Source organism: Pecten maximus, chromosome 19 (genome assembly GCF_902652985.1).
Source record: "Pecten maximus chromosome 19, xPecMax1.1, whole genome shotgun sequence".
NCBI lineage: Eukaryota > Metazoa > Mollusca > Bivalvia > Pectinida > Pectinidae > Pecten > Pecten maximus.
The window spans coordinates 29,863,544-29,878,370 of NC_047033.1; the positions used below are offsets into that span (position 1 = coordinate 29,863,544).

The 14,827-nt window shown below is 39.9% G+C and overlaps 2 protein-coding genes across 2 annotated transcripts; one reads left to right on the forward strand and one right to left on the reverse strand.

Annotated features, from left to right (window-relative positions):
• Positions 1 to 364: 364 nt before the first annotated feature.
• LOC117317520 lies at positions 365 to 1,072 on the reverse strand. The gene has a single exon (XM_033872335.1). The coding sequence runs from the start codon at positions 1,070 to 1,072 to the stop codon at positions 365 to 367; it is 708 nt and encodes a 235-aa protein (XP_033728226.1).
• Positions 1,073 to 8,717: 7,645 nt separating this feature from the next.
• LOC117317521 (uncharacterized protein K02A2.6-like) lies at positions 8,718 to 9,305 on the forward strand. The gene has a single exon (XM_033872336.1). It carries the CDS (start codon positions 8,718 to 8,720, stop codon positions 9,303 to 9,305), a length of 588 nt encoding a protein of 195 aa, XP_033728227.1.
• The last annotated feature ends 5,522 nt before the right edge of the window (positions 9,306 to 14,827 follow it).

Below are 14,827 nucleotides of genomic sequence, written 5' to 3' on the forward strand. Positions count from 1 at the left end.
TACCTTTTTGTCCGGCCTTATCTCGTTCGTGTCAGACGAAGAAGTGAACAATATCTAGTTTCGACCGCCGCCTTTTATACTCTCGCGAAAGGGAAACTAGCGCCACCTATTATAAAATCAGGATCTTTAGAACGCTTCTAAACCTCCTAGGTGTATATTACTTACAAACGTCTACCTGACGTCGAGACTAATAAACAAAGTAGAAGACGGACAGTCCGGAACGACAGGTAACATAACACACAACAGTGGTTCACCACACTACCCACGCCTCCGAGCAACACGTGTCCCCACGTTCTAACACAAGTAAAGCTAAAACAATAACTAACACTCAAGGGTTTAATCAGGAAGTTACATGAAAATCGATTTAGGAAAAGCGATTGAGGTTCTCCTGCTCAAAGAACTCGAAAAACTCGACTATCTGGATGTCCCGTCCTCCCTCTGAATACCGGGTGGTCTTCGTTACAGTCCTTCGGCTAGCAGGCGGCTCTTGCTCTGTCTGAGTGGCAACATTAACGTAGGTGCATGTTTTCTTTGCACTAGGGGCAGTGCTTACCACTGGCATTGGAACCATGTTGATAGGATCCTTCGGATGGGGCTTGACTGAAGTTGCAGTTTCTGACTTCCTCTTTGGGGCTCGAACTGGTTCTGGTCGCGTTGGTCTTCTGATAGTACGCCCGACCAGAAGACTGTCTCCCTCATCTTCAGAAGACAAGCCATTACCCTCAGAAGATTCCGATATCTCCCCCAGGAGGTCACCAGGATCTTGCGCCTTCCAGCTCTCTACATCAGTTTGTACAGCGGGAGCTTGGGATGAAGTTGAAGGCCTGTCTTCCTCCAAACTCTGTTCCACAGCCTTGGGAGCACTCCTGTCGTTGTCAGTATGACGTTTACGGTGCCGATTCATATTAGCAGCACGGAAAGTTTTGTAGCTGCAATCAGGGCACGTGAGAGTCTTCCTTTCCATTGTCTCTAGGCCACACTCCAGGATATGCTTCCTCATGTCATCCATGTTGTTGGCACGGAAGGAACACATAGGGCACTGTTTGACGGGAGTTGTCTTGGTCTTAACCATTATGGGGATGTCTGCAATGACAAAGAGAGGTAGTTTACTAAACAGTAGTGACCATTCTAGTAGCATGAAGTATAATCAGAATGCCATTGAGGTTTACGTCGCGTACGCCTTGGGTTTGCTCCATTAGGTTCACACTCATTCTCACTACTGAATTTCTCACCTAATTCCTCAAGCAACAAGTTTTTCTCAGTTTTCTCTACACTCTCATTCTGACTTTGCTCAAAACACGTTTCATCCACCTGAACTTGCACATCTTTTCGTCCGAATGCTTCCGCTCTACTTTCACCACGCAATACTTGAGGGTGTCTCGGTCTCATGCGGTCAGCATGGATCACTTGAGTCTTTCCCCTATAACCACATGGAACCCTATAGGTCACCTCTGTCAATCTAGTGAGTATCTTAAAAGGTCCCCGCCATCGGCTTGCTAACTTGTGGGTGGTCCCAGCCGGAATATTTGGGAAGAAGACATAGACAGAATCACCTGGCTCAAACTTGGTCCAAGACAACTTCTGGTCATGATAACGCTTTTGTCGGAGCATCGCACCTTTTGAGTGTTTCCTAACCAGTTCGTGTGCATTTTCCATCTTCTCCTTTAACTGCCAAGCCCATCGGTTTTGAGGAATGGTCTTGATATTCCTTGGCATTTCATACTGAATGTCTAGGGGAGTACTCGTTTCCCTTCCTAGCATCATAGCATTAGGCGAATTCCCAGTGGTCTCGTGTTCTGTAGAGCGGTACGCCATCATTACATATGGCAAGTGTTCGTCCCAATCAGTCTGATGGTTATTTACAAAGGCACTCAGCATGGTCACAAGCGTCTTGTTGAACCGTTCTACCATTCCATCTGATTTGGGATGATAGGGAGTGGTATGTGTTTTGTTGATTTGTAGTAATAAGCACATCTCCCGAAAGAGAGAACTTTCAAATTGGGATCCCTGATCGGAATGGAGGCTGTAAGGTACACCAAACCTAGCTATCACCTCCTCTACGAGAATCTTGGCCACAGTCTGTGCTTCCATGTTTGGCATGGCAAAACTCTCGGTCCACTTGGTATAGTAGTCCGAAACTACCAATATGTGTCGGTTACCCTGCTGTGTACTTGGGAGTTCACAGAGAATATCTATGGCTATCCTCTCCATGGGAAAACCCGACTCAACCATCTGCATAGGGGCTCGCTTGGTTTTACTTGAACTCTTTCGTTTGCTACACTGAGGACATCCGATCACATATTGTTTCACATCGTTTTGAATTCCTGGCCAATAGAAACTTTGTCGAATTTTGGCCAAAGTCTTCTTTATACCCAAGTGTCCAGAACTCCGATTGTCATGACTGTGGGTCAACACTGTTCGTCTTTCTGCTGCAGGAACAATTGCTTGTAGACTTGTTGCTGAATTGGGGGTTTTCCGATACAACATGTCACCATGTATCACCAGGGATTCAAATTGGGCCCATAATGTTTTCACGATTATGCTCCGGTCACCAATTTCCTTGTATGGCGGTTTCTCTCCTTCCCTCACCCATTTAAACACTACTGCAATATCAGCATCATCTTCCTGCTTTTGTTGAAGTATTGACGACTCAAATTTTGACTTTTGGTCTTCCGAGTCCTCTTTCGTTTTGGGGCGGCATGCCATGGCAGTATTTTCAGTCTCCGTCTCGGTATGTTTCTCCCACATGGGATCGAACCCACATTGTCGGCATGGTATCCGACTTAAGGCATCCGCATTGCGATGCTGACTTCCTGGTCTGTGTTTGATGTCCATGTTATAGGAACTCAAAACCTGTAGCCATCTGGCCATTTGACCCTCTGGCGCCTTAAAGTTCAGTAGCCAGCGTAGAGAACTGTGATCCGTTCTCACCGTAAACCTCCTCCCATACAGGTAGTGTTTAAAATGTTTCACAAAGTGCACAACTGCTAACAACTCTTTTCTTGTTACACAGTAACTCCTTTCAGATTTCGTCAGCATCCGGCCTGCATATGCGATAGGTCTCTCATTCCCATCAATGTTTTGAGAAAGAACTGCACCAATAGCTTTGTCACTTGCATCAGTGTCCAGAATAAACGGTTGTGTGAAATCTGGATGGGCCAGTATAGGGGCATTGATTAGCTGATGCTTTAGTGTGGTGAATGCCTCCTGGCAGGCATTGGTCCACTCAAAAGTTCTGTCTTTCTCAGTCAGTCGGTGCAGACAGCTAGCAATCTGTGAAAAGTTTCTTACAAACCTCCTGTAATATCCACAGAATCCAAGAAATGATCTCACCTCTTTAATGTTCTTCGGCACAGGCCACTGTTCAACAACTTTCACTTTTTCATTATCAGTAGCAATTCCTTCCTCTGATATCACATGTCCGAGATAGATCACCTCTTTTCCAAACAGTTGGCATTTCTTGGTTTTGAGTTTCAATCCTGCAGTAAGGAGTCTCTCAAACACAGTTTGCAGATTTTGTAACATGTCCTCAAAATCCTTCCCAACCACGATCACATCATCTAAATAAATGAGACAAATTTGCCACTGAAGTCCGGCTAACACAGTCTCCATAAGCCGCTCAAATGTGGCTGGAGCAGAAGTCAACCCAAAAGGCATCACCTGGAATTCATATAATCCAGTCCTAGTTGAAAAGGCAGTTTTAGGACGGTCCTCCCTCTCTAGTTCAACTTGCCAGTACCCTGCATTCAGGTCGAGTGTAGAAAACCAAGTACACCCCGACAAGTGGTCCAATGCCTCATCAATGCGTGGCAATGGATAGGCATCATGAATGCTCACAGCATTGAGACGCCTATAGTCAACACAGAATCGGAGACTACCATCTTTCTTTTGTACTAAAACAATACCCGATGACCAGGGGCTGGTAGACTTCTGAATTACTCCACGGTCCAGCATATCATTGACTTGTCTATCCACCTCAGGGCTCAAATGTGCTGGCACTCTCCTAAGTGGTTGTTTGATGGGTCGGGCATCACCAGTTTCTATTTTGTGTTTCACCACTGTTGTTCGTCCAAGATCACTGTCAGTGGCTGCGAACAGATTCTTGTATGCCAATAACAAAGATTTGACTTTATTGCTCTGTTCCGGAGTCAGGTGTTCTTGTGACCTCTGTAGTAGTTGGTGTAAATCCTCTCTGAGCTCTCCAGAGGGTGCACAACTAGACGAGGATGTTGTCTCAATGACACTTGTTACAGGACTAGCACGAGCAATATTTGTACCTGGGTAGACCGTTTGCGGATCTTCCTGAAGATTCATGAGTCTCACAGGAACTGTAGTCTCATAACAAACCAATGATCGGGCAACGAGAGCCTTGTCATTTTTCAGGAAGGAGTCAGCTCCTTCAATAAGAAGTGACTCGCTCTTCATCTGTTCCCCTGATGGAGAACGTATTTCCCCAGCAATAACCATCTCACTCTTACCAGGAATGGTTATCTTTTCGGAGGCAACAACTCGAAAGCATCCAAGTGTACCCTCGTACTTAGTGTCCACTGGCACGTCGTCCAACACTAAAGATCCTCGCTTTAAATCAATCAAGCCATTTCTTGATTTCAAGAAGTCAAGACCAAGAATTCCTTCTGTGCTTATTTTAGCTACCACAGCCTCAAAGTACACGTCCCGGCAACCTTCTGGCTTAATCATAAATCCTCCCTGACCAAGGACTTTCAACTCACTGCCATTAGCGGCCATGATATCATTTTTAACCTCTTTCAATTTGGGTCTTCTCTCCTCTGGAATTTTCTCATATGACTCCTGTGACAAAATGGTCACTGTGGCTCCAGTATCAACCAAAAGTTTCACTTTTGTATGCTGTACCTCAGCATTGATGTATAGTCCAGCCTCTTGAGCAGCCGAGGAAATTCCAATCCCAGCGGATGGTTTACAACTTCGCTTTCTCGTCCTTGTCCTTACCGGATTAGCTACTCCAGTTGATGCTTTCTTTGACTCTTTCTTAAGCTGAGGGCAGTCTCGGCGTAAATGTCCTATTTCTTGACACTTATAACAACGTCGATCAGTGCTATTCTTTGCATCCTGTCTTTGCTGAGCAGGTCGGTTCTGCTTTTTCCTTACAGCTTGGAGCTGACTAATATCAGTTTGCATCTTCTCCAACTTTTGCTGGATACTACTCCACACAGATTCCATCGCAGATTTCTCAGATTCTGCTGAATGCGTCGATTCAGTACTCTCAGTACTTGCTGTTCTGAGATATGAGCGACCTTCATTTCCATGTTTTTCTGCTTTCTTGTAAGCTTCCAGCTCCACTGCAAGATGAATCGCATCCGTCAGATTATCAGGTCTGGCTTGTTTTATACGAATTCGCATATCTGAGTCAGCTAAGGATTCTAGAAACTGTTGTTTGGCCAATGTTTCTCTCACCCCAACTTCAACAGTGGGATAAGTCAAGTTGACTAATCTTCGAATAGCTTGACCAAGTTCTGGAAGTGTCTCATTGGCTCGCTGCCTCCTCTCCAGCAACTGTACTCGATAAAGCTCCGTTTGATTGGGTGGGGCAAACCGTTGTTCAAGAGCTGTTATCAGTGAGAAATAATGCTCCTGTTTCCTGGCAGGCAAATCCCCAAGTATACCTTGAGCTTGTCCCCTCAAACTCACAGCTAGGTACAGACCCATCTCCTGCTCTGTCCATCTATTGATTCGAGCGCATGCCTCAAAATGAGACAGATAATCTCTCCAAGGTGTGGTGCCATCATAAGTAGATGCTTTAACAGACACAAATTTTGTTTTGTGTTTTCTTACTGGAGATTGATCCTCGTAATCACTATCATCCATATCCAACATTGCCCTTGGATTCATTCTCTTCACCCGAGCAGAGTCATAGCTTGATATATATTCCTTCTCCTTTAATCGAGCTGACCTCCTCTGATTGCTGTCACGACAGGTAATATTGTCCTCCTTATTCCCTTCATTAAAATGAGAGGAATATGTGCTCTCAGAGAACCTTACTTTAGGACTGCTCTCTGTTTTACTTCGGACACCATGATTCCCTTTATATGTCGATGAATCCTTCAGTCCATGTCTACTCGAAGTCTCTCGCAGGCTCTGATTTTCAATATCAAGCCGGCGTAACTGCTCCTGCATTTGTTCAATCTCCTTATCTATCTCATCTGGAGATGAAAGATCTTCGTGATTGTCCATCATACTGCTATAGAGCACAGACAAGTCCCTCTTTTCTGCACGAGTTTTATCAGCTGCATGCATAGACATAAATCCAGAGTCTCTATAATGACTGCTCCCTTTTGACATAGGCTGTTTTGGTGTTGAATGATAACTTTGGTCACTTCGCTCACCAAACCGCTTTTCAGAGTCCATCAAATCAATGCGAGGAGTTCCATTGGCCATTTTCATCAATACAAAAATAACAGTTTAATTCTGATATCAAATTTTATTTAAACCTGAGTATTCGAGCACACCAAAAATATAGACAACAGGATCCCACCGCTGCCACCAAATTATGTGACGTTTACAGGGTCCGTATCAGTCACTACTGATGATCCATATTGTCTAACATATAATTAGTTTTACTCGAGTCCTCAGTGCAAAAATATACAGAAATATACAGCTGACCTGGCTGTGTTTATGTAATATACATCAAGTACCAACTAGCTATACAGTTGAAATATAACACAATGATTGCTCAGTTCCTCTGAGTAATCCTACAGTAGAAATACAAATACACCTAAACAGAGAGTTATTTATATTAACAGAACAGAATGATATTCTACATGAAATAATGAGTGCTCCCTGACCAAAATGAATCTTCCCTATCTGGGGTTTATTCCGGGCAATATCACATTATACAACTATGATTACTTTATATATGAGGGTAAGAGAGTTTCAACACTCATTGACCGAGTGAGCACTCACTTTGACTGAGTGCTCACTTTTACCGAGCGCTCACTTCACTGAGTACTCACTGCTACCGAGCACTCACTTCTACCGAGCACTCACTGAGTACTCACTTCTTACTGAGCACTCCCTAGCATATATTTAACGTTAGGCATGTACGTACAGTACAACACTCGGGGCTCTCAGACACTTTCTTATAAACCACGAGCAGACCCAAGGCTATTGATATTAATACACTTACAACGTATGTGATGTACCGATCACATAGACTAACTAGAGTCCCCACGGAGAAGGGAAGCCTTACTCAGGCACATCTGCCTCCGTACTCTACCGTAAGTTATTACATACACAATAAGTACTTTGATATAGGGAAGCCTTGTTCAGGCACGTCTATATCTTAACTAATACCTTTTTGTCCGGCCTTATCTCGTTCGTGTCAGACGAAGAAGTGAACAATATCTAGTTTCGACCGCCGCCTTTTATACTCTCGCGAAAGGGAAACTAGCGCCACCTATTATAAAATCAGGATCTTTAGAACGCTTCTAAACCTCCTAGGTGTATATTACTTACAAACGTCTACCTGACGTCGAGACTAATAAACAAAGTAGAAGACGGACAGTCCGGAACGACAGGTAACATAACACACAACAGTGGTTCACCACACATGTGTTTCTTTGAAATGATGCACAGTACCATACCATATCTGAGCATGCTGGAACTGTCCAACTCTTTGAGTGAATTTTTCTGTAATGGATTCGAGTCGAACCCACCCGAAAAACAGCTGATGTCTGACAACAATGTCACTGCCAACAATGTGCCGAATACTCTCAATAATGTAGTTTGCATATCATCCGTTAGAGTTCTGCTCACAATGAATTAATTCAATCAATTAATATACTCTATCCCTGGTAATCAAAGTAACATTCATGTTAACGTTCATGGCTGAACATTCTACTATGTTTGAATAACAGTTTTTTTCAAAGATGAAATGTAGTGTCATGTATGTATTTTACCAGTCTGTAATTGTCGCTATTGTCCATACTGTAGGTCAATTAGTATAACGGAAGTCACTCACATGTTTGTATACTATATCAATACTGTCCTACTATGCTAAGCGTTTGTATGACCATGAGCGACGTATAATAAAGTGACTTGTACCAGGAATACGGTGTGGTGTTATGACATGGTGTCAGAATCCAAGAACATCGTCGCCCAGATACCAGCAAATGCATATCAAATAGCCAAGAATTGTCCTTAAAAATGACTTTAACATGGCTATGTTTAATTTGGCTGGCGAAGTCCCAAAGATGGACTGAAATTCCGAAGACTTGGAAACGGAATGGAAAACATTCAAGCAACACGTGGAGTTCATGTTGACTGGACCTCTAAAACGTAAAAGCTTGAAAAATGTAGTTACCTGATGATATGGGTTGGAGAGAAAGGTCGAAGTATCTATTCAACGTGGAACCTATCAGATGATGATGCAAAAAAGTTAACCTCGTACTACACAAACTTTGAGGCATATGTAAAGCCCAGGTCAAACGTAATATATAACAGATATAAATTTCAAACAAGAATGCAAGGCAATGACGAGCCCTTTGAACAATTTATGACAGATATACAGATTAAAGTGAAAGACTGTCAATATACCAATGAAATGCGAGAAGAAATGGTGAGAGATAGAATTGTGATAGGAATCAGAAACCCCAAAATTCGCGAGAAATTGATCAACATAGGATCTGATTTGACATTACCCAAGGCTATAATACCAAGTATCACACAATCAAGCTAAAACTATGTCGTGTGTTAGCTTTACAACTGAAGTCAACGCCATACAAGGAAAGAACTTTGGAAGTAAACAAAATAAAAGAGGCAATACAACACATGTTCAGCCCTCGCGTAAAAACACTCGCACACCTTCAGAGCAAGTGTCAAATTGTTCAACATGTGCCACTAACTCTAGAAAAAATCCAAAGGAGCCATTATTAATGATGGAAAATCCGAACAGGCCATGGTCTGTTATTTCCGCTGACAAATTTGAATTTCAAGGACATAACTATTTGGTCACGATTGACCATTATTCAAAGTGGCCGGAGTTGTCCAAATTAGACAATATGAGTAGTAAGAACACTATGTTATATCTCAAAAGCCAAATGTCGAGATATGGCATCCCTGACAAGCTCATTACAGACAACGGTCCACAGTTTGCTAATGAGGAGTTCAAGAAATTCTCAAAGACATATGGATTCGAACATACAACATCAAGTCCCAGATATCCGCAGGCGAACGGACAAGCTGAAAGAACTGTGCAGACAGTGAAAAACATATTAAAGAAATCTGAGGATCCATATAAAGGCTTGTTAGCTAAAAGAAATAGTCATTGAAGATCTAGGACTTTCACCAGCTCAAATGTTTTTTGGTCGAAGATTAAAAACAGATATACCAACAACAGCTCCCCTGTTATCATCTGATAAAATTCCAACATCTGATATCAAGATGAGACTGAAAATCAGAAAGGAAATTAAAAGCCAAAATGTACTATGATCAGCATGCAGGTAAAGAATTACCTCCCTTGGACAACGGTGAAACTGTCATGTTTCAGAAGAATGAAAAATGGATACCGGCCAAAGTTGTTGCGAAACATTCAAATCCAAGATCTTACATTGTCGAAACTAGAAAAGGAAAAAATACAGGAGGAACGGAAAGGATATCAAACCAACACGTGCGTCGTTTCCTGAAAACAATGAAACCGTGTCGCGATCGGTCAACATACCTGTAGATAGAGTTCCCAGGAAGGAAAAGTCTAAAGATTATGTAAAAGAACCAATAGCAACAAGATGTGGCCGCAGTGTAAAATTACCAAAGAAATTCCAGTAAAAAATTCTGTGAAAATAGTAAAATTATATGAAAAGAGAAAATGCACACAGGAAAGAAATGAAAGAAAATCAGTGAACTGTGCATTTGAAGTGTTGTGAGAATTATGTGTCGCATTATATTCTTTAAATTGTGCAAAATATGCATAAATGTGTTATTCGCAGTTTTATTAATTTGTATTTGCTTAAAAGATTGTGTCGCTGAAGAATTACTTAAAAAAAAAAAAAAATCATATCCGCTCGATTGCCATTCTTCAATTCCATTCATGAAAGAGGGAGAGAGGATCAGACTTGACTATAATAACTGAAAACAATAATCCAGATGAACATTATTTGGATTCATTTATCATGTGTTAAGAATTCATAATAATAATTGGTCATTTATGAACTGCTGATAATTGGACAGTTATACAACACCTACAAATGTATATGTTATTGGTATGCATATATATATAAATTAACATCTTGAATATAACGGACAACAATTAAGAAGTTCAATTTTGAAATGATTTAATAGTTCAATTTAATGCATGTCATAACATATAAAGATCAACTGTATTTGAGTTGAATTGACATTTATATTATAATAATAATGTTGATCTTGTACATTCGGCTATGTTACATGTTATGGTAATATACTTAATATCAAATGTAAAAAAGGGAGGATGTCATGTATGTATTTTACCAGTCGGTAATTGTCGCTATTGTCCATACTGTAGGTCAATTAGTATAACGGAAGTCACTCACATGTTTGTATACTATAGCAATACTGTCCTACTATGCTAAGCGTTTGTATGACCATGAGCGACGTATAATAAAGTGACTTTTAATGTACCAGGAATACGGTGTGGTGTTATGACATGTAGAGTGTCAGCAATAACACTGACGAAGTGGAAACTTGAATCCTCCTTTTTTGAAACAACTGAACGGATCCTGTCTGTTCAGGGACAAATAAAAAACTAACTAATCAAGGTGTATGATAGTGAATAACCCCTACAGTAAGGAGAGATCACAGGAGAAATTGACCAATGAAATTGATATTCAATTTGACCTGGTCAGTTGCAACTACTGGTCACAACCCACGGGACATGAATATATATTGTTCAGGGTATAATTAACCATTATGGAACATAATGTAAAAATATCACTGTTCAAGTCTTATAAACCCGATTGCGGTCGGACACACAAACAAACAACAGAATTATGTAAAAACAAATTTTAAGCAGAGATCTATGTTTAAATCATTTTAAGTCATTTTTATGTATCTGCTAATTCAATCAGGAAAAAATATTAATTAACAAACCGGGTATATCTGAAATATATATGTATGTATGTACTACATTTGCTTACAACCCGGAAGCATATTTGAGGCTTGTATGACATTAAGTTGAGTTAAGATACATTGTGTATCACTGTGCAACCAGAAGGAAGTCTTGTACCGCCACAAGATCATCACAAAACCTAAAATACATCACAGTAGTCACTTTACGAATTTTGATGTCAACCAGTGATTCAGTGATTTAGATATCACCTCAGGAATAATTTGACTTGTGTAAGAGTTACTTCCCTTACAGGTATATAGACAAGGCACTAGTCATTTGCCTTAATTGAACAAGCTTCATTAAAAATTCCGATTTTTGTTGTGGTGCTGTTTTGTACAAGAGATACATGTACACTCTATAATATTTATAACGTTTATCATTTCAGAGGTTACTACGAGACGTCTGCGTCCAAAGGTGAAGGAATTGACTCCTTGTTCCACAATATGTTGTGCTCAATAATTGAGAGAAAGAAACTTTATAAAAAGTCGGCGTCACTATGACAACATAGTGTTGTGACAATGTGTGAATATTTCTTTGTGTAATTGAAAAATAACTTCAGCAGCCATTGTCTGTCAATTGACAGTGTGTTTGAGATTTGTTTTTGTTTATGTTGACAGACAGTGAAATGTTTATTTTATCATCCGTATAATAATGTATGTGTTGTATTACTAGGTATGTGTTTATATTTAATTAAACATCATTACTCAATTTTAACATATTGCACTCATTAATGTTTTCAATAAATTTGCATTTGGTTCAGAAAAACTAGCTGAATTCAGATCATTTAGTTGTCAAGTTTGATATATTTTCAATGACATCAGTTTTCTGGCAAAATCAAACACTGGGCCCGTCGGTTCTTCTGAAATTACATTTATTTCTTTTCGGGAAGTTGAAAGCAATATAAAGGGGTATCTGTTATCTTCAGTGGGCTGTTGAGACTCGGTCATAATCACTGACCCAGGCTGTTGTCTAATCAAGCTCAAATCTCATATTTAATGGTCCCTTTTTAATACATGTAACATAAATTTGTGGAAATAGTGCACTATATGCTTTTCAGATCTAAAGGTCAAAGGTCCAGGTTAGTTTGTACATGTACCTGTCCATATCACTCGACTGTATATACCATCATCGGTACTAAAGCTCGCCTTGCATTGTATATCACTATACCTCACACCAGCATTGGGGGATAGGGGCACGATAGCTCAGTCAAAACACTTTACCCTATATGCTCTAGATGGCAGGCGACTGGCCTTCTGAATGTTGTTCAGTGAGGTAGTCACCAACTACTACAAGGAAACTCTGCCTCAAAATGACCCTGGCTGTTCACAGGGTTATAAACCCAGCACCAGCCAACAAATCATTTGGGGATAAGTTCACCAACTGGTAGTGTAAATGAGGTTCTGTATTATAGTAAGCATTGAAATCATCATTATTATGAAACATGTTTGACTCCAGGAATTAATAGACTTGACATAAAAAGCCCAAATTGTTTGAGGGGGGGATTCCCAAAAGTTATTCATTTTGTCTGCAAGAAATAATAGTTAACCCCCTCAGCAAAATATTAGAACCCTAGTACACTCATAAAGGGGTTTACTGATGCCTTCAACACTTGCACCAAAAACTTGTGGTTACATATCAATGCCACATTATCATCAAGAAGTTATTTACCCTTATCGTTGGGTTTGACATTTCACAAGAAGGCAAGCTCTACACATTCTGCAACTATGATGAGCCAGCTGTTTACATCCATCTCCATATTTGATGGACAGAACAATACTCACAGCTTTGAAATTCCCAAAAGTTATTCATTTTGTCTGCAAGAAATAATAGTTAACCCCCTCAGCAAAATATTAGAACCCTAGTACACTCATAAACTGATGCCTTCAACACTTGCACCAAAAACTTGTGGTTACATATCAATGCCACATTATCATCAAGAAGTTATTTACCCTTATCGTTGGGTTTGACATTTCACAAGAAGGCAAGCTCTACACATTCTGCAACTATGATGAGCCAGCTGTTTACATCCATCTCCATATTTGATGGACAGAACAATACTCACAGCTTTGCTTTGTTTGACCTTGACATTCCCCACTAACATCCGCCTGTGTGCTTGTCAGGGATCCACTTTTTATTTGACCTTTTGACCCAAATGACATTGAACTTTGATCCAGTGACCTTGGTTTTTGGTCAGTTGACTATATTGGTTTAATTCCGACCAACTTTGCTTCAAAATGTTATGACAAAAGGTTTATAAGCGAAAAGATACAAATTTGACATTGACACAGTGACCTTGACTGTGGTCAGGTGAGTCTTTGTTTAATTTCAACCAATTTGCAGTAAGTATAACAAAATGTTGACCAGTAAAAAGATTCTAAATTTGACCTTGAGTTTGACCCAGTGACCTGTGGTCAGCTAACTCCTCATTCTGACCTAATGACATTAACTTTTTGACCTCTTCGGACAGTTGAGCTAAAACAATGGGAAAAGTTTGGACGACAGATCAATCACCTTGACATAAGCTCACTGGGAATTTGTGACCTACAAGATAAAAATCAATTCAGATTTTCAGATTAAATTGTTTATTTGACATCTCGAATATCAAATGAATAAAAAGTTACACAATGTCAAAATAGGTATACATATCAACATTCTGTTTAACATCAATTATTGGAATTTTTTCCCATAATGTTTCTGAACATTACAACACAATGTTTGTGGAAATCTGAAACATGAACAAATGAAACCTACATGTGAAGTGAGAGAAAGATTTCTCCAGTACTTTTCAAGAAATAGCAAAAACAAATTTCAATTATTACAATCCAAGATGGTTGCTTATCGGCCATTTTGTTTTTATGATCAAAAATCTATATTGGATTTGCACAACTAGGAACCGAGGCAAACCTACTAATGAAGTTTGAATAATATTCCTCATGTACCTTTCAAAACATAGCAATAAAAACCGTCAATTATCAAAATCCCTGATGGCTACCTGTGGGCAATTTTGTTTTCTGATCAAAAGTCTAAATTAAATTAGCACAACTTGGGACCAAGGGAACCAAGTTTTCACCTCCACTGACCAACCCGTCCTTTAAAACCAGTGAACAATCCTCCAGTGCTTTTCAAGGAATGGTGATAACAAGGATGAGTTTAATTTATGGACAGAAGACAGACAGATATACATTGTATGTAAGAAGAACTCTTTGTGAATCACACATCTTAATATTAAACTAGAACTGTCGTCCAGAAGGCCAACTCATACCCCCACTCCTGCAACCCCCATCGTTACTATGTGTTCATCTATAAAATAAACGAGATATACAGTTAAATCTCACTTAGTCGTATTCAGTTTTCTTGGTTATCCTAATTCTTTTTTTATCTATATTATGAATAAGTTGTTGTACATGACATTATGAAATGATTTCACATGAGAAAATCTTTTCAATTGATCAATTTATAACGAAGAAAAAATCAAAAAGGTTATGAGAAAGGTAAGGTGTGAATGGGATTTATTAAAAAAATTACGAGGTGATATAGATTACGCACATCTACAACGTATAAGGATTATTGTCATGAAGTTTTGTTGAAATCAGATAAGTAGTTTAGGAGGAGTAGCCGGTACATCGTTGCGTCAAACTCGCCCTAAAAAACTAAGTTTTGTGCCCTGGTTACTATGGCAACCAAAAAATTACGATGTTATATAGATTACGC